The following is a 21,268-nucleotide window of genomic DNA, read 5'->3' as shown; positions in this document are numbered from 1 at the left end:
CTATTAGCACTTGAAAATTGAATTAGGCTATTTACACCTGATAGTGATAATTGACTTGTGATTTTAATGCACCAATGCGAAGGAGGGGCCAACCCAGTAGGGGGACCCCTAGTGACCCAATCCTCTCCGGAACTTCCTATGGGGTGAAAATGGCAATTTTAGGGAAAAATGTTAATTGACCCAATATTTTCGAAAATATGAGAAGGGATGTTCCGATATCAATGAAACCTAGTGGGAATGATCTACCATCAAAAATAAGACGTTTGGACGCGTTTGACCTCATTTGACCTTGGACGACCTCTAAGAGGTCATTTGGCATTTTTGACCCCAGGACACCCAGAACCCCTGAAAAGCGGTAAATTAGCATTGTAAGGACCCGTAAGGGGTATTTACCTACCTGGGGAGGTAAGGGGAGGCCCTCAAATCGAGAATTTTCTGTTTTGATTTTTGTACCCGAGCGAAAGTGATTTTCTGTAATTAGCAAACATTGGGGTCAGCTTAACCCGATCCACTTGGACTTTCGATTAGAACGACAAACAAGTAAAAATATAGCCCCGGACAAAAATTGGGAACATCTATGAGGGGAAATGAGAGTTTCGGTATGAAGATATTATGGACAGCCCTAGCTTATTAAATAAATTCTTGTGGTGTTTTTTCGGATCAAAACGGACACGGGTAAGGGAAATACCCAGCCCTTGGACTTAAATTTAAAAATGACCAAAAATGGAAACTTTTCAATTATCACGGAAGTTAAATTCCCGGTTGTGAGAGAACTACCCAATTCATAGGAAATGGAAAAAGTTAGGAATAACTAAAATAAAATCATGCAAGGTGTTATTTGTCAAATACGATTGGGAGCTGATTTTGTAGTTGAACCCAATGTTTGCTCAGTATGTCCTGATTAACTAAGTGCCACCCCGATGTATAATTAAAGCTGACCTAATGGTTGATTCAGCTGATAATTCCTGATTAGCAGCTAGTTAAGTGAATGTTGGTAGGGATAGGGGTCGGTACGCCTCTGACCGAACCGAAAGTAAATAAAGATAACGATACGCGATTAAGGTACAACCACCGAACTGCAGAACAGTGATAACTACTAGAGAGAGTAGTGGGTTCTCAGTTACTTAGAGAACAGTGTTAGCTACTACTAAGGGTAGTTGGTTCTCAATCAGAGAAGAGAACAATTATTGCTAGTGAGCGAGTTGCGCTGGAACCCGAGTTTAGTACCGGGTTGAGACAGTTGTGCGAGCAAGTTGCGCTGGAACCCGAGTTTAGTACCGGGTTGAACTAGTTGTGTCGCTGCTCTGCTAGAGTAGGCGAGTTTTGAATCGAGTCAACCGAAAACTGACGAGTGATTGAACGGAACGGGACGCGGGCTTCAATATAGAAGTTGCCAAATAGTAGTTAGCTCATTAAGAGCACTGTAAATTGTTTTATTTCCTTTGCGATTGAGAATTTACTCATTGTGCCCACGATTTGCTGAACTACCTAGAGGCGCAAGAGGAGAGCCGAAAAGAGCCTAAATTAAGGGGGAAGTTGCGTAATTCTTTGATCAGCCGATTTAGTCTGACCACCAACATAACCCTTTCGGGATTGTGGATCATATCGTGTCCTAGTGTCCCCCGCCATTACACGGTTTAAAGGGGAGAAACTCTGCGGCAGTTGAGTAGAGTGAAAACCTGCTTAGAGGAGACGACTCCTCGGAAAAGAATCTACACACACAAAAAATTAAATTTTGCATGAAAACTTTTTTTGGAATAGTTAATACGCTGGTAATAAATGGTTTATTAAAAAATGAATTTGGTTAATTTGAAATTACAGGTGTTGACATTATCGGAATCAATTCTTTGTCAACTTTGACCTTATGAAAAAATATACAACTTTTTTTGTACTCAAATCAATTGTAAGGTACAAATTGCCTAGGGGCGCTAGATATGGGAACAACAGTAATCGTAATACTAATGTTTTTAGTCATCACCACCATCATCATCATCATTGTTGTCCGGCCGAATAGTCAAAACCTCGAACTTTAAAACTTTAGGTTACTGTTTATAAAGTACATTTCATATTGATGCAACATTTACCAATGTGCTGGTCCTGTGATAGTTGCAGCAGTTGGAAACATATGTTTTAGACGTTGATATTTCTCGGTAAGAAACTGTTTGTCTTATTTGAGTATGTTATGTATGTGTTCAAGCTTTGACTTTCCGTACAGAATCGGTTATTACTAAGTGGTTACGCTATTTACATATAGATCATACCCTTACTGTACGACAATTATCATCATCCTCATTTAATGATAAATTCAGTTTGAGATCCTATTGGACGCCGAGTGCTTTCAAATGTCCTCTTCGTAGAGGGCTATGACAAGCAGAATGGCAAATCCGATCATCAGTCCTATGTTCTGCACCACGAACATAATCCATGGGTGTTTACTTTGAGCCGATAGCATCTCGGGGTACTGAAAAATCATCAGGCCAAACATTGATAAAACCAGTTGCTTAATTATAATCAAATTAAATTATATCTGGTTTTCAACAGATATCTGGTTCCTAATAACTAATATTTCGTTGGAAGCGGCTTCAGTAACAAGCCTCTCTTCATATATAGTTTTCGGTTGTATTTGCCTCAATCTTTTAATGGACTTTAACAGGAAAACAAACTCTACGAGAAGAAAATCAGAAAAACTATAAAGTTTACTAAAAAATGAGTTCCTTACTCAAAATTTTGAGCCTCAAAAATTTTCTTTCTTCAGTAACGTCGATATTTCAATTGATTGCCACTAATCATATGTCAAGGAAATATACATCCTGTCAACCTATGGACAATAAAAAGTAGAAATTTGTATTAATTCTTGTTCTCGACATGAGCAGCGTATTTTTTCAGTACATTTGAATTCGAAAAGTTCTGGAAATTTGCTTCCAAGGAATTTTTTCAGATGATCAGTTGCCTTTGATTCGAGCCGAGCAGCATTTTTCTGCTCTTGTATTTAACAGAACAAATCCCAAATAACGACATTGGTTTTTAAAACATTTTCTTCTTTATCCTTTTCGTTTTTCAAGTCCAAAGTTCATCAAATTTCGAAACAACAATTACGGCAGATTTTTTTGAGTTTCTGTACCCACATTAATTCAAGCAGCAATATAAGGGTGCTTAGTGATCATATGTTCATCAACTTATATTAATGGTTAAAACCATGAGATGTTTATGGTTAAATCCTGTCATGTTTATTACTAGAATAATCGGCCTGTTTATGGTTTTAAAATTTTGTAAAATATTGCAAGTGTTAATTTTGCAAATCGTCAAAAATTTGCAAAACTTTTTGACGATTTAAAACCGCAACTAAAACCTGTAAATTTTGCAAGTGTTGTATAAGTTTTAAGTTTTAGTTTGGTATCCGAGTTAATGCAAACTTGAAGTGGTGGTTGTGAACGTGAGTTAATCCAAACTTGAAGTGGTGGTTGTGAACGTAAGTTTTTCGGCAACGTTTTCATTTGATTGTGAAACTGTTAGCAGATAAATCAATCTCAATATTTTTTAGTATGATCTAGATCACAAAGAATGCTGCTTTTTCAACTATTTGAAAGACAAAGGTTTTAATACCAGTCGTTTTTGATAACTTGTTGGTATTTTTTGTTGATAGTTGATAGTTTTTGTTCGTTTGCTCATAGTTTTTGTTGATAGTACTTTTTGCAGTTATACAGTTTTCCGAAGTATACTAAAAACCGTGAAAGTTTTTGAAAATTTTCACCAAGATAAAAAATTGTTAGAAACTTCTAATTTGAACAAATTTTCCTTCTTAGACAATTATTATCCCAATCTGGTACAATTGGCACATTCATATAGAATAAAATAGGCCTCGTTGTGGGCAAACCCATAAGGAAGAAACCCTGCTAGTTTTAGGGAAACCACACTTTACAATAATTGATTGCTTTCTCACTCAAGCGATTTTCTACAACAGATTGTTCACTCCGAAAAACGTGCTGATTGTTATAATTGAATAACATGGTTTTTCCGAGATCCTTTTGATTGAAAAAAAGTTTTTTCTACAATTAGTTTTAGTTATGGTTGATAATTTTTCTTTATGGTGTAACCAGTCATAGACAAGTTTGCGACCTGATTGTATAAGTATCAACTCATAAGTACCGCATTATTTGTTACACCAGAAAGAAAAATTATCAACCGTAACTAAAACTAATTGTAGAAAAAAAAACTTTTTTTTTTCAATCAAAAGGGTTAATCGCGCAGTTAACAACTTTTGTAAGTTTTGAGAATATGATTATAAGGAGGAAATGCTGTTTTAGTGCATCAAGGAACATTCTTTGCTCCAACATAGTTTTCGGAAAACAATGACACGAATTTAGCTCGTTTCCATGTTACATGTTAGAACTATTACCCAGAAAAGATTTCCTTTGTAACCTGTTTTTATTACCAGCGATCGGTTTCTTTTAATTTAACATCAAATATTGTTATGTGTTTTGGGACACATAACAATTTTCTGACCATTCCAATTTTTTGACCAATTTTGTTTTTCAGAAAAGGTCACTATCATAAAATCAATGCATAAAAAAGCTTTAACTTTTTTAAATTTTTTCATTTTCAAAAAATGATGCAGCTTAAGTGGTTTTTATACACTTAAAAAACAGACTTCTTGTGAATCTGTTGTTTGTGAAGCAGATTCGTTATTTTATATAGAAAGTGATTTTGAAAAATTTTTGTATTCGGCGATTTCTCGACAGTTTTTTGAAATAATTGAATACTGGACAAGCAAATATTATAATGCGTATTCAATTTGTTCCTAGTTAAAGAAAATCAGCAGCGGGTATTTTTGCAAAAAGTTACCTAAAACTGTGGGTAACTCTATCTAAAGTAACAAATAGCCCTTAAACTAAAGAGGTTCAGTGTTTTCTCATGGTTCTTTGAGATAGAAACATGTTGTTTTAAATTGATGTCAAGCTAATGTTGCTGTTGTTGTTGTTGTTGTTGTTGTTGTTGTTGTTGTTGTTGTTGTTGTTGTTGTTGTTGTTGTTGTTGTTGTTGTTGTTGTTGTTGAAATTGATATTGTAGAGCTTAAGAGGTTTTCTATATTGTGATTCTCACAGCTTTTAGTTATTTAGGTCTGGGTATAATCCTGGGTATATGATCTGGGTATAATTTTCCACGTATCTGGTTGCACAATAGGTACTGGTGGCGCAAGTTGTTCTACCACTTCTTGAAGCACTATTTTCTTGGTATATGTTTTGATTCTTATAATGTTTGCGTATTTGTGTTTTTTGAAGAAAACTTTGTTAATGCTCGGTTGAAGCTATCCATTCAAAACTTTGAAATAAGATTTGAGAATGAAAAAGGTATTTAGTTGCTCCTTATTTTACTTTACAAAAATCTGTTGTGTGGTTTGGTAATTTCAATTTATTTTCCAGCTTTCTTCGATTGTTACCAAGTACTGTAAGAAAAAATCTCTAAGCGTAGTTCAGTGAACAAATAGCATGCAAATTGAATTCAAGTTTCTCTATAAAGTAAAAGCAATTTGAATTCGTTCCAAACAAAAAATTAAAAATTTTCTGACGAAAGCAAAAAATTTAAGATAGCAATTTGGTTCAATCCTACCGCTGTGTTCGAATCATCTGATTTAGAGTAATAATATTTCCATTTTAGAAATAGGTTCTTGAAACCTTTCTAATATTTGATGTTGTTGCGGTATTATGAATTACATTTTCTCAAAATTTTTGTTTCGTTTTGCAGTATACAGGCCTGCGCGTCGTGAATAGTATGAGCAAGTTTTTGTGTATTGCCATTATCATAATGAGCTAAATTTCGAATAGTCTTGAAAAAATTGGAGAATTTAGTTAAAAGCAATAGTTGCTGCCACTATAATATTTCATCTCACTCAAGTTGAAAGGCACTCTTGTAGCCATCAACGCAAAACATCTTAGTTTGGATTATGGAAAACATTGACGGGTATTAGCGTCAACAAACAATTTCTTCCTCTCAACGAAGTTTTGTATCTGCTCGAAACAATTACCGAGGTTTCTGTCAGGTGAACTCTTCTGAGGGCAGTGGTATAGCTAACCAACAGATCCGTCAGTGCCCGAAAACATAGGTTGGTTACCGAATAGCATGTATCTTGTTGTGGTTTTGTAGAGCTCACATCATGATTAAAAGATTTTGTGTTCTCTCTAGTGTACATTGGTTCTGTAATAATTTCATCTCAGAAAGTGTTATGTAGCTTCAAAAAAACTACACGACTAGATGAAGTTCACAGTCAATTTTATTGGTTTTTCAAGGCGCCAAACAAAATTGCAATGACTTTAACTATTTTTATGGTGGAGGGAAGTATACTTGCTTTTACCTAGCAGATACATCAAAACTTTCACTCTTGCTTGACTATTTTCAAGAAGACAACTTGAATACGAAAAGATTAAACACACGAGGTTAGTTTTATATCGAGCTGGCCAAATGCAAAGTTTGGTCGCTCGTTATTGATATAGATATTTCGGTCAAAGCCATGGGGTTCTATTTCTTTTCTCAGCATATGATACAGAACGTGGTCGAATTTGTTAGCGTGATGACTTTTTTGCATTTTGAGAAAACATTTTCATGCCCCCACAACTTTCATGCATGTGTCATTACGAGCACATGGGTCTACGGTTGATTATTTGCAACCGACATTGGGAACAGTGCATGGCAGGGAAATACCGCACTGATTCGCATTTTTTTTGTTTGACGTTCTAATTTGACCAGAAGTTTTGCGTTTAGGTTTCATAAAAGCAGTTAAAGCTTTTAAATTTTGTCGCACTGTTGTTTTTTCACATTTTTCCTGTGTTCCTGTGTTGTAAAAGGCTTTCATCTAAATTCATCATTTCGTCGTAAAAATAACCTTCTTCATATATTGCTATTTTTTATTGTACAATTTTTTTGGTTGTCGCAATCTTTGGGTTGTATAATTACATCATATTTATTAAAAATCTATATAAGGACTACCGAGGAATGTGACCGCCTGCCACGGCTGTGTATTCTTGCAAAGATTTTAACTTTGCATATAAGTGTGTAAAATATGTTCCATAGGAGCGTTGATAAAAACGAATGATGCTCTCGGTTGCATAGAGGTTTCATGGATTAACTTGATAAGGATTCATGTGATTTAATTGTTATTCTTTGTTTTCAAGCATAGAAAAACAGTCAAATTGGGCAATTTTAAGGGAGTAAGATACGTCTTCCTTATCAACACAATTGAGTGTGACAAGAGAAATTAGTGTTGAGATTAGAAAAAAATTATCAAGTTGTTAAACTTTAGCAGTTATTAAATTTTAGCCTAATTAAATTTTTGGTTCATCTTTATTACTACACAAATTACCACAAAGAAACACATAAAGTCTGAATTATTGACAATTTCGACTGACCGTCAATTATAGAGATCTAGATTGCAGGGCATTTTGCTTTTGAACAAAAACAGTGCTTTGATTTTTGTTCGTTCACTCTAGAATTTGTTTTTAGTTAAATCCTGCTTATTTTTCCTGTGCCTCACTCGTGGCACCAGTTCTTCTATGCGTAGCAAACTGGTTAAATGCTTGGAAAACTAGCCTAAATACAAATTTACCTGAGGTTGTCAGACTTCTTGAAGAGATTTAAAAATAAGGAAACTACAAAAGTAGTACTAGAGTTAAAGAGTACTAGGAAAGAGTTTAAATTCACCAGGATAGATACCGGATAACATTATATATGGAACCGTGGAAATTATGGTACAATTTTTTTTAGATATATCAATGGGTTTGGATTATGTTCTTAGGCCTATTCAATGTTTTCATCTTACTAGGTTATAGAGAGATCTTGAGTTTTAGTCTCTAGGTTGAATCTCAAGTGGAAGTCGACTACTCGTAGTCTCAAGTTCCGATAGACGTCTCCGATTCAACGCTTTTGTTGGTGGGTCGTCCCGTGTTGTGCCCTGGGATGGTAGTTGTTTTAGTGGTAGATAGTACTTGTTTATTTTAAAATCCAGATTTTATTTTTACAGAAAGTTTTTGGGTCAACGATTTTTTTAACGGATTCAATAGTAAAAAAAATAGTCTAAGAGAAAAAAATCAGAAGAGTTCTAAAGACTACTGAGAAAAGAAGTACCTCATTCCAAACGTGAATAAACTGTAACAAGACTGCTCGTATCAGGGCGAAGCCCTGAATGTTCCGACTGCCTTTTAAGGTTTATGGAGCAGTAATAACGTTAAAAAATTAAATGAAATAAAACAAAATGGAAAAAAAAATTCTAAATTTTGAAATTTTTTAAATAAAAATCATCCCCCACACGCCATATAAAGTACAAAAAAATAGATTTAGCTCCTTCTAACAACCCAATTATGGCAAATAAGCTTCTTTCAACCAATTTGGAACGATTTCTAAGACGGATTAAATCTACGCTTACACGTTAATAGCGCGAAATATATCGCGCGTTATTTGTCCCAAATTGGCCAAAATGGCAATCTTTAAACCCCCGTAACTTTACAAAAAATGATCACAGGTGAAATATCTTTTCAAATTTGAGCTCAAGACAACAATACCTTTCGAATGATATAAATAAATTCCGTCAAAAATGGCTAGTTAAAAAGTCGAAGTTTGTCAGAAGAAAAAAAAACCCACCCCGAGCACAAATATTCCGTTACTTTCGTATCGAAAGTCGGAACAACAAGACTGCTCGTATCAGGGCGAAGCCCTGAATGTTCCGACTGCCTTTTAAGGTCTATGGAGCATTAATAACATGTAAAATATCAATGTAATAGAAAAAATAAAAAAAAATTTGAAAAAATTTGAGATTTTATGTAAAAACATCCCCCCACATGTCATATTAAGTACAAAGTGATAGGTTTTGCGCCTATTAACAAATCAATTATGGCATAAAAGCATCCTTGAACCAATTTGGAACGATTTCTAAGACGGATTAAATCTCGCTGACGTGTTAATAGCGCGAAATTTATCGCGCGTTAATTGTCCCAAATTGGCCAAAATGGCAGTCTTTAAACCCCCATAACTTTATGAAAACTGATCACAGGTAAAATATCTTTTCAAATTCAAGCTCAGGACAACAATAGCTTTCGAATGATATAAAAAATTCTGTCAAAAATGGCTAGTTAAAAAGTCGAAATTTGTCTGAAGAAAAAAAAAAACCCACCCCGAGCACAAATATTCCGTTACTTTCGTATCGAAAGTCGGAACAAAAAGAGGCGATTAAAAAGCAGGCCAATGCCCAATTCCTTAGCCAGTACGATTAATGAATCAAACCTGTGCAACTGATCTTATCATCAAACGTCTTTGTTCTACATCAACCCTTACTTTCATTGGATATCAGACACATGCTTGAGCTTTGTTTAGATTTAAAAGTGAAGTCAATATTTTTTTATTGATTAGGCAAAAATCAGTCCGCCATTGTGTCTCTTTTTGTGAAAGCTTAAATAAAAATAGTGTTCATTCTGCCGCCTTTTCAAACTTTGAGCAATTTTAAACCAAAAGCAATATTCAAGGAACTTTTGCTTTTGTGTTGAGTTGTGAACAGTTTGTGAATAGAAATAGTCAATTGTTTGAGAAAAAAACTCTTTTTTGTTAATCATAAGTATAGCAATGCTACAACTTGATCACCCTATGAGAAGTTTTCTCTGCTAATTTTTCCTATTATCTTTTAAAGTTGGTAATTTTCATTGATCAATTTTTAATTGGACATCCTCGTCTATCAGTTTTTCAATTTTTTTTAACTGGTTGTATGCTAAATGGCAGCAATCGATATCTGCTAAGGATTTGATATAACTAAATTAAGCAAAAACCTCAATACTAGTCCAAGTTAAATAGTTTTTCTTTGTTCTTACCATTTGAGGAAACTTGGAGGAATTTTGTTTTTGGGTGTATTTTTTTTGTTTTTTTTTCCAAATGACGGGTACGCACAAATTACTTTTCGCCTTTTTTATTTGAGCAGATGAGTGAATGAGTTTCATTGGACCAACCACGTTGATTTTGTTGAGTGAAAACAAAAAAGACTGCAAGAGCTTTTACTAAATTACCTTTGATTGGCGTTTAAGATCCTTATATAAGTTATAGGTCAATAATGACAAAATTGGACGACCTGAAATAGTTTTCAAGTTGTCTTAATTGTAATGACGGAGTTAAGGGGATCAAATATGCAATCTGTTTTTCTGGAGTATTTTTTATTCGTTTGCTTTTGGTTTCGAACATTTAAATTGTGGAGAAACTTTGTATTCGGGTGTGTATTTGTTTTTTTCTCGCAAAATTAGCTACCACATACAGTCATCAGAATGGATCGATTGATTTACCAAATTGAAGCGCTTTCAGTTGTGATTTGAATGGCATTAAACTTTTTCAAAACTTTTTTTCAGTATCGAGAAAAAATGTTTTAACTTTTTGATTTTCGTTTTAATTTCGAGCGAGTGAAGCGCGAGCGAGCAGGCTTACAACAGCTTATTTATACTTAGTTTAAGCCTTGAAAACGTAGTTTCAATCAAATGAAATTAGTTTTTTTGAGTTTTTTTAGCAATTAAATTTTTTTTCATTGCAATTTTACTCGTTTGTCTAGTGGACATTGCTGTTGCCCTTTTTTATCCTCTCCAATTTTAAACTAATTTTGAGAACAGCTTGAAATGACGCTGATTTGATAACTTGATAATATATTTATTTATTTCTTTTCTTTAATTTTTTTCGTTCGTTCTTTCCTTCTTTCATTCTTTGACGTAAGTTCGATTGCATTGGTCTCAGTAGCGGGTCAAGGATTTTCTCGAAATGGAGAAGAGGGGTAGATTTTCAGAAATTTTTCGATAATTTTGTCGACCTCTTTTTAATTCGACTAAATTGATTTTCCGAGTTCTACCAAATCACTAAAAAGACCCTGTTTCGTTCAAACGTACCATGTACAATATATCCTAAAATAGTACGAAAGGGGAGGTGGGGTGGGTGTCGCCTCCCATCCCCCCTCCCTAAATCCGCTATACTGATTGGTCTTGAACACGTACCATGTCCATGAACGCGATGTAGAGAAAAACGCCTGCGGCTATGGCCTGCATGTAGCCGATGAAGTGGTCATGCTCTGACAGGGCAGATGCGATGTAGAGACCCGCAAACGCACCCAGCGCAGAGAACAGATTGAGCCCAAGGATGGCCAACAAGTGCACTTCTGTGAAAATTCAACGCATTTATTCAACTTCAAAACAATGAAAACCTGTTGACCTCCCGCTCCTGATTTATTCGAAGTTTTGTTCGCTGGTCTAACTATCTCGCATTTAAGAAAAGTGATAACAAATCGATTATAATGGGTTTTCGTGGTCTAAAAAGTTGTAAATGTTATCCATTTTTTCTCGCCAAAACAAAATTATAATTCATTTGGAATCCACTATAATGGATTTAAGAATAAGTAGGAAATCAGATAGAAATGGATTTTTTCCACTTTATTTTTCTTTTGCGCGTCGTGCAAAACTTTGCAAGAATTTTTGCATTTATCAAGTGGGTTATGCGGAAACTTTGCAAAGCGATTGTATGGCCTAGCCCATTTCTAAACCTAAACTCAAATTGCAAAAAGATTCCGTTAAGCTCTCCCCCCCCTAACGTTTGCCCCTTTGCTATGCTTCAATCCCCCTAACGTTTGCCCCTTTGCTCCCCTCCCCCCACTGAACCCCTCCCCCACCTAAAAACACCCCCCACCTGATCACGTCCCCTACCAGCCTGAACAACCCCCCACCTGAACCCATCCCCTCCTCCACCCGGGGGAGGGGTTGTTGTAAATGTGCAAACGCTAGGAGGGGGGGGGGGTTTAATGGAAGGCGGATTATTCCACTTCCAAGTTTACCCCACCCCCTCCCAATATTTCTAATAGTTTTACAAAACTGTTGAACGGATCAAAATTCAGTTTTTGAGTAACATAAAAAAGCAACAAAAATATCAAAGTTAGGCAGAAAAAAATTACATTGAACAACAAGTAACTAACTTAATCAACTTTAGTTTAAAACGTAGAAAAGACTTTATGTGTGTTGAAATTCGTATCTCAGAAAAGTGGAAAAAAAATCGATTATAATTTAGTTTCATTATCAGTGTCCATAAAAGTGAAACAAAAATCAATTATAATGGATGAAAAAAGGATTTTGTTGCCTCGAAAAATAGTAATATTATAATCCATTTCGAATTGATTATAATCGATTTGTTTTCACATATGTGGACACTGACAAGCAAACTCAATTATAATCGATTTTTATTAATGGAACTCCGATGCGGGATGAGTTAAGATAAGTCACGTCTGTTCCTCTATGAGTTAAAAGCGCGGCGGTGAAGTGACTTAATCAAAAGGTAGGTGTTTCCAGGCGCCAACTATGATTCATCTGCGCTCGTTATTTGCGTACCAGGCAACATTACCCAGTTCCTTTTAAAAAGCCACTGTTGTTTAGTTATTTCTTAGTTATTTAGTTTGGGCTGGGTAATGTTGCCTGGCACGCAAACAACGAGCGCAGATAAATCATAGTTGGCGCCTGGAAACACCTACCTTTTGATTAAGTCACTTCACCGCCGCGCTCGAAAGTGGGCGCGCGTTAGCCATATTAGAATAAATCGTATCAAAACTAGATAACACTGGATTAACTTTTTTTCAAGTTTCAGTCAAAAGCAGTTTTTTCGGAGAATAAACGTTATAGTTTGTTTCTGTTCTGAAATTGCAATTTTTTTGGATCAGTTGGCAGTTTTTATGCGCACTCTTCTGAAACAACTTTAAAAAACTGAAAAGAACAACTTCAAAAAAATTCATCTAGTAAGACCCCAAAATCTCATTTGACTCACTCATGTCGAGAAGAAGGGCAAAGCTAGCCAACTCTTGGGGCAATTCATGACAGAACACGGCAATGGCGGAGGAGAGTCCGGAGGAGCCAGATGACTGGAACCCTGTTCCGATGGCCATTCCATCCACGAAGTTGCAGAGGAGATCTCCGGCCGCGATGGTGATGGCGGTCACAAACTTATCTGTAATGTTGCAATACATATTGTAGAAATTTCAAAAACAGAACAAAGATATTTGGAGAAGTTTTTTTCGCGTGGCCAGACACATTAAATTGAATTGTCAGTTTCAAAAGTCGAGACAGGAAGTTTGGCCAGGAAGTAAAAGAGACCATATGCTGTGCAAGTAGCAAGTAGAGCAGCTAACCAAACTTGAACCAAACTTTGAGTATAAAAAGGAAAAGTTTTTGAAAAATTATTAATATCAAGGAATTAGTTAAACACATGCCCATACATCACACTTAAATTAACTAGATTAAAGTCAACATGCTAGTAACTATATCAAAAACATAGCCAACAGACATTTGGAAAAGGGTCAGAGAATTCAAAAAAAAAACCAGAAAAAAATCATTTTATTATTTTGCTTATTTTTCAATTTTCAATTTTCGGAGAACAATTATATCACTTTAAAACTCCTTGAATTTCAAAAATAAATTAAATGTTTTATGTTTTTTTTTCTATTAAATAATCCCATTTGAGAAACTAGATTGATAGGTAGTTTTTTATTCCACTGGAATATCTGAAAATGAAAATCCTAATTCAAAACTAGTCGTTCGCAATCCTTATTCGAAACTTTCGCAATTGAACAGTGCAGTTTGCTTTGCATTTACATAAGTTTACACAAACTCATATCATACCATTTTCTTGAATGGAAGTTTTCTGGTCATACAATTTCATGTAACTCCATTCGTAGAGAAAACTGTATGAAAGGCGTTTTACGCAGATTACCATAAATGAAACGTGCATTGTTAGTATTTTCCTATGAATAAAAAAATTTTGTTCCGACCATTTTTAGATTTTTTTAGATTTTTTTATGTTACTTTTGTTCAAGATTTTTTGTTTTCCACTCAAAACCGCAAGTAATCGAACAGAGTTGAGTGATTTATCATACTAAAGCCCTTCTAATCATGATTTGGCCGACAGTTAAAAACTCCAAAAACATCTCTTGTGTTGAGTAAAACGATCGAGTAGCGTTTGTTATATATGAAAAATAAAAATTTAAGCCAAGAAAACTTGATTTTACTAAAGAGAAGTTAGTTTTGGAAGCTCCACTTAGCTTTTCTCTGGCAAAATCTTTCCAAAATATTTTTAATTTGTGTGCAAAAAATGTTTAAAAAAGTGTTTAAAGAAAATTCGAATTTTTTTTTCATTTTTTCAAATTTATTTTTTGAAGACCTTTGGATTTGTTTATGCCTAACTCAATACATTTCTACGCGTTCTTATAGTTGTATCATCGCACAGCGGACAAAAAAGACACTGACTTGAAGCAAAAAAAGAAAGAAAAAATTCTGGAAACGTGGTAGGAACATTCTGCGCTACTTGCAACCAGATATCTTTGCTGTGTTTTGTGTTCAGCAGTTTATTTTGATTTTGTGGCCAAAGCACTTTTGTTGTGTCTGTGAAAATTAGAAAACCTGTACTTTAAGTTCAGTAATAGTACCACCGATTAAACTGCTGATTGTGATTACTAATGATGATGTATTGAACTTCACACAGAATCATAACGAAAATGATTATACTTTACTCAGAAATACAACTAAGAACATTTTTTTGCAAGAAATCTTTTTCATTGAAAATGTTGTGGCTGATAACCATTGCTTGTTTTTTGTCAGATTTGTTGTATACTACAAGAAGCAAAACGAAAAGACTAATTCTGGTTTCTTTCAAAACTGGTACCCGTGTTTCTTTAAGAAACGGATTGTTTGATTGTAAGAAAAGAGTTGTATGACAAGCACTCATTTCACTGATTTTAAGTATCGAATTATATGACCAGCTATTTTTGTAAAGGGACATCGCATAAAATTATTTAAAAAAATTGTAATAAAATGTGCGAATAGCATTTTTTGTATGAAACTCAACTCGGGGAGCAAAATTTTTATATTGAGTTTACAAAAATTGAAAATCAGACTGCAAAAAAAAATCAAATTTGACATAAGCATTTTCTAAATCCAAACGCAAATTCTGAGACAACAACCTTCTATTAGTTAACAAAAAAAACAAAAAAAAATTAAATTCGCGGACAATGATTTCAAACAGTCAGTTTTTTTTATTGAGATCTCATCCGTTAAGAGATCTTGAGTAGACATTGATCAGAGATTTAAAGGGTCGACCAAAACTTTTGTTCCGACTTTCGAAAAAACAAACAGAATACTTTTGCTTGGTGCGGTTTTTATATTCAATCAATTTTCGGCGATTAAAATAATAGTTTTCAGCAAAAAAATTTTATGCCTCATTGAAGATATCGTTTCACTAAAATCAAACTTTAAAATTTTTTTATCCTTGATCCTTGATTTTGTCCAAATTTATAGTTTTTCAAAATTTCAGTTTCCTAAAAATTATTCGATGTGAATTAAGGGGCAGTCGGAACCTTCAGAGTTTTTCCTCAATATATGAGCAGTCTTGTATTCAACCTACACTGATTTAAAAAACAAACAAAACTGCTTGTATCAGACCGAAGCCTTGAATATTCCGACAGCTTTAAAAAACCTATTGAGCAGTTTTTGCCGAAAAAAATGATAAGGTTTTCATGATTTTTCATGTTTTGAGAACTTTTTATGATCTCCCCACACGTCATATGAAATAGGAAGTGATAGATTTGGCTCCCAGTAGCGTAGCAATGATAACTTATAGCCTGCTTTAATCAATTGGGAACGACTTCCACGACGGATTAAGCCTCCACATATGCGTTTACAGTGCGAAAAGCATCTTGCAATATTTGTCTAAACTGGCCCAATAAGCGATTTTTAAACCCCAATAACTTTACAAAAAAGGACCACATATGAAGTATCTTTTTAAACATGAGCTCACAGCAACAATAATTTTCGAATGATATAAGAAATTAAAAAAATCCTTCAAAAACTGCAAGATGAATAAAAAACATCCGATCGCAGGTTGGCCATCCTACAAAAAATTCCGCTATCATACAAGTTTCTTACAAGATAAACACTAGGATTCCACAAATCAAAAATTAAAAAGCAGACGTGTTGCATGTGGGGTTCAACTAATTATTGACAAAACTTCTAGTTTTAGTTTTCTGCCTAAATAGTGTTATTATGAGTCATATATGGAGATAATCAAATTTCTACAAACCGTTTGGGATTCCGAGAATCTTTGAGCCCTCTTTGGTCAACTGGAAATGGAATTCAGTTATAAATAAAACTCATTGTTAATTATCGCCAAGCAGAAAAAGTAGCTTACCTCCATTGGACCAGAAATTTTAACAGAAGTTTTGTTTTCGACATCCTTTCCACCCAATGTATCTAAATGAGTTACTCTACAAATAACTAATTATTTATTTACTTTTTTATGTTAGACAATAAAAGTGCAATTTATCTGTTCTATTTTGTAAACGACAATTGAATTTGACAAATAATACCTGGAAAGTTTGTTGTCTCCTCTTCCTGAAATATAGTACGTTTCAGTCAGGGGCGGATCTAGGATTTTCTCGAAAATTTTGTCGACCTTGTTTTTAGGTGGACCAAATTGATTTTTCGAACTCTCCCAAAGCACTGTTTTACCACTATTTGGGCCAAATTTTCTGCGCCGCAAGCAAAATTTTGAAAATACAGGCCAAAAATGGCGTTCTTAGGCACTTTTTAGAAAAATTTGACCAAAAAATTGCGTAAATCCATGACTCCCCCCTCCCTAAATCCGCCCTTGCTTTTAGTTTTAATGAATCTTATGATTGGTCTTGATTGAGCTATACATGGATGTTTTCACCGGTGAGTAAAAACAACACTGTGTTAAGACGTTTTGAACGTTCAAAATGTTTTTTCTTAACAATCAAATGACAAAATTTTATTAACCATGGGGCGTGGTACTTAGGTATATCGGAAGCTAAATTATTTTATTAATCGAACAAGTTACTTTTTGCTAGGTGTTTTTCGGACTTATGTGGACTCTTAACTATCCGGTTTTGACAGAGATGTTTTTAAAACGCCCCTCATGCACTTCGTTCTTCTTATTTTTAGTGACACATTTCGAACGTCACACATTCATTGCGGGCTTTTTATTAGGGGCGAAATCTGTGGGGGGGGGGTGGACACGTGTTGACTCTTTATTTATTATGTAGCTGCAGCATACTGAACTAACTGATTGTGAGTGTCTATGATGAAATATCTTCGAGAAGAGATTTTCGAACAGGTAGAACACATAAATAGTGATTACAAGGACCATTGTCCTCCACAAGTATGTCCTGTCATGGCCGCCTTCAGTCTCAGTCTCCCCATGGCCTGCATGCTCGTCATGGCTTCCCTCGCTGTGCCCATGTAGGCCCACCGCCTGAAATGATAAACGCGACTACTCGTATCAGGTGAAATCCTGCATTATCTTTCTGCCGTTTAAATGGCGTGCATTAAGTTTGCTTAAGTTCAAAAAGAAAGTTTCGAAATTGTTGTTCCGACTTTCGATACGAAAGTAACGGAATATTTGTGCTCGGGGTGGGTTTTTTTTTCTTCAAACAAATTTCGACTTTTTAACTAGCCATTTTTGACGGAATTTTTTTAGATCATTCAAAAGGCATTGTTGTCCTGAGCTTAAATTTGAAAAGATATTTCACCTGTGATCATTTTTCGTAAAGTTATGAGGGTTTAAAGATTACAATTTTGGCTAATTTGGGACAATTAACGCGCGATATATTTCGCGCTATTAAACGCGTAAGCGGAGATTTAATCCGTCTTAAAATCGTTCCAAATTGGTTGAAAGAAGCTTATTTGCCATAATTGATTTGTTACAAAGAGCAAAATTTATTCTTTTGTAGTTAAAATGGCGTGTGGGGGGATGATTTTCATAGAAAAAGTTTCAAACTTTGGAATTTTTTTTCTTCAATTTTTTACGTTTAATTACGTTTTTACGTTTAATTTTACGTAACAAACATTGTAAATAGATGTAAAAAAGACTCAATCATTTAACATTCATAATTTTCGCTCAATTGAGTTGTTTTTAAATGTCAACTTAGCAAAATTTTGTTAAATTTCCAAAAATTCAACTGATTTTCCAAAATTATAGTAGAACGAGCGTAAACTGAAATAGTTTGAACTGGAACGTAGGTTAAAGTGACACAGGGTGAATAGATAAAGGGTAAATTGGAATAGGGCAAATTGTCATTTGACCGTTAAAAAACTTCGAGAAAACAATAATAACTTTTTTGAAACTTTTTTATTTCAGTTTTTTGTCTTTCCTTAGCCATTTGAACGTCCCAAGTAACATTTGTGTTGTCGGAAAAATCTGTACTACTTGCGCAACGACGGTCTATCTTAGTGAGAACAAAATAAAGTTTAATGTGAGAATTAAACCTTTTTTTTAATTATCGAAAGTTTTCCAACCTCAGGCCATAAGTGAAGCAGAGAGTCGCAACCCAGTGCCGAAACGCCGACAGCAATCAAAAACTGAATTATCATCTGCAGAACAAGCGAGTTACGCTTCATGAAAACCAGCGGAACGCCCAGGAAGGGAGATAGACTGATCACCAAAACAGCCAGAGTTCCATAGTTGTAGCCATACCCAGTTGTTTCTCCCGTATGGTCATCATGGTCCTCGTCATGGTCATCATGGGCGCACTCGGCAGCAACCAGGGCTCGGTAGAGGAGGGCGGGACATAGTTCGACTAGCTCGGCGTCTGTTAGAGAAGAAGTGTCGGCAATTGTGTAGGCAGCTTCGAGGTCAGTCTTATTTAGACACTAAATATAACTATAATTAAACAAGGATAGCAGGTTGCAGTTCAAGTAACACAATGTTCCCAACATATTCATAACAACAACAAATAAAAGTTTTCCGAAATTTTAAGTTCTTCAAAACAGTGTCGTTTTTTGTACGTGGTGTGATGATAAAACTATACACACGCGTAAAAAGTTAGTAAATTATGCATCATCGACAGCAGTTGTCTTCAAAAAAGAATAAAAAACAAAAAAAGAGAAAAAATTTCAAACTAAAATTTCGAAGTTTTTCTATTTTTTAAGAATATTTTTCAGATTTTTCAAAAAAACTTTCTTGCCAAGGAAGTGCCAAATATAGCTTTCAAAACTAAATCCCGTATGGAAAAGTTACGTTTTTGTTGCCTAAATGACCAATTTAACAAGTTATCAGCACTTTATTTGGTCGAGAACTAAATGAACAATCAAAAAATTCAAGCCAGTTTCTCTACACTGAGAATGTTTTTTTTTGGAACTTTCCAATAATCGTTTGAATAATCACTGAAAGGGTTTTATTATGATATATCACTCAATCCAGTTCGATATTTTTTTGTGGTACCTGATTTTGCGTTAAAAAAAAAGAAAAAACTAAAACACATCCGAATACCAAACTCTTCCCGATTTTCAGTGGTCAGAACAGCCACATGTTTTAAGAGACATTCGGAATTCTACTCAGAAAGAACTAGAATTTAATTTTGCTCAAATCAACGCAGATTTTTTTTGTCTGATAAATGTCATGTATTAACTCGATAACCATTACAATACATCTGGTTGTCAAACTTACGATGTAATAATTGTTGTGAATCATTTCATATTTCAGGTGGCTCATTAAATTACCAGTCAAATATCAGTCAAAGTCCATAATGTTACAGCTTTGATTAAATTTCTAACTGAACTCTTGCTTATATTCTTTTTCTTCTTTTTATCATACCAGTGGTTTTACAACAGTTTGTAAAAGGTGTTGATGATATAATAAATTTACGAGCTGAACTTTGATATCTCTTTTGCACATAAACGGCTTTGCAAGTTTCGTCTTTGACCGAAAGAGCATCTTCAGGGCAGTCAGCGATTGCGTTAAGAATGATATCATAAAACTTTTTAACGCACAATTGATGATGATTTTATTGTAGCAAAATGTAATGAACCCTTCAATCAAATCAAGTCATTCAACAGAATCAAACAGAATCATCCGATGGACCATAGATTCAAAGCGTCGAAACTTTTATCTTTTTGTTCCGACCATTTGAAAAATGTGTAGTATCGTTGTATTCGGGTGTGCTATAGTTTTTTCTTTGTTTTTACGCAAAAATAGGTAACACAAATAATTATCGGAATGAGTCGAGTGATATATCATATTCAAGCCCTTTCAAGCGTGATTCGAACGACATTATAAAATTCTCCAAATTTTTTCTCAGTGTTGAGAAAAACTGGTTCAATTTTTTTTTGCGTTTTAGTCCAATTTGGAGCGAGGAAAGCGAGTCAACCACTTTATCGGCCATAACAGTTTCCAATGTATGTATGTTTATATGTATGTATGTATGTATGTATGTATGTATGTATGTATGTATGTATGTATGTATGTATGTATGTATGTATGTATGTATGTATGTATGTATGTATGTATGTATGTATGTATGTATGTATGTATGTATGTATGTATGTATGTATGTATGTATGTATGTATGTATGTATGTATGTATGTATGTATGTATGTATGTATGTATGTATCTATGTATGTATGTATGTATGTATGTATGTATGTATGTATGTATGTATGTATGTATGTATGTATGTATGTATGTATGTATGTATGTATGTATGTATGTATGTATGTATGTATGTATGTATGTATGTATGTATGTATGTGTGTATGTATGTATGTATGTATGTATGTATGTATGTATGTATGTATGTATGTATGTGTGTATGTATGTATGTATGTATGTATGTATGTATGTATGTATGTATGTATGTATGTATGTATGTATGTATGTATGTATGTATGTATGTATGTATGTATGTATGTATGTATGTATGTATCTATGTATGTATGTATGTATGTATGTATGTATGTATGTATGTATGTATGTATGTATGTATGTATGTATGTATGTATGTATGTATGTATGTATGTATGTATGTATGTATGTATGTATGTATGTATGTATGTATGTATGTATGTATGTATTTATGTATGTATGTATGTATGTATGTATCTATGTATGTATGTATGTATGTATGTATGTATGTATGTATGTATGTATGTATGTATGTATGTATGTATGTATGTATGTATGTATGTATGTATGTATGTATGTATGTATGTATGTATGTATGTATGTATGTATGTATGTATGTATGTATGTATGTGTGTATGTATGTATGTATGTATGTATGTATGTATGTGTGTATGTATGAATGTATCTATGCTTGTATGTATGTATGTATGTTTGTATGTATATTTGTATAAATCTATGTATGTTTGTATGTATGTATGTATGTATGTATGTATGTATGTATGTATTCATGTATAAACTGATGTATGTAGGTATATATGT

At 34.2% G+C, this 21,268-nt stretch overlaps 1 protein-coding gene across 2 annotated transcripts in view; it reads right to left on the bottom strand.

Moving 5' to 3' along the window:
• Positions 1-1,746: 1,746 nt before the first annotated feature.
• The window catches only part of LOC134841914 (zinc transporter ZIP4-like), a 23,638-nt gene continuing 4,116 nt past the window's right edge, over positions 1,747-21,268 (bottom strand). Inside the window, exons 1-9 of one of the 2 annotated variants that reach the window (XM_063857985.1) lie at positions 19,495-19,601; positions 18,345-18,698; positions 17,113-17,301; positions 16,397-16,421; positions 16,219-16,280; positions 16,111-16,150; positions 12,808-12,987; positions 11,001-11,161; positions 1,747-2,461 (exon numbers count right to left, since the gene is read on the bottom strand). In XM_063857985.1, coding sequence (XP_063714055.1) covers positions 2,339-2,461; positions 11,001-11,161; positions 12,808-12,987; positions 16,111-16,150; positions 16,219-16,280; positions 16,397-16,421; positions 17,113-17,301; positions 18,345-18,698; positions 19,495-19,539 — 1,179 coding nt within the window. In that variant the 5' untranslated portion in view covers positions 19,540-19,601 and the 3' untranslated portion in view covers positions 1,747-2,338. Of the gene's footprint in view, positions 2,462-11,000; positions 11,162-12,807; positions 12,988-16,110; positions 16,151-16,218; positions 16,281-16,396; positions 16,422-17,112; positions 17,302-18,344; positions 18,699-19,494; positions 19,602-21,268 lie in introns of those variants that run through there. The other variant, XM_063857984.1, reaches the window with a different exon arrangement.

This window comes from Symsagittifera roscoffensis, chromosome 3, assembly GCF_963678635.1.
Source record: "Symsagittifera roscoffensis chromosome 3, txSymRosc1.1, whole genome shotgun sequence".
Classification (NCBI taxonomy): Eukaryota; Metazoa; Xenacoelomorpha; order Acoela; family Convolutidae; genus Symsagittifera; species Symsagittifera roscoffensis.
The sequence above is the reverse complement of the archived record's forward strand: the minus strand, read 5'-3'. Positions and strand labels throughout refer to the sequence as shown.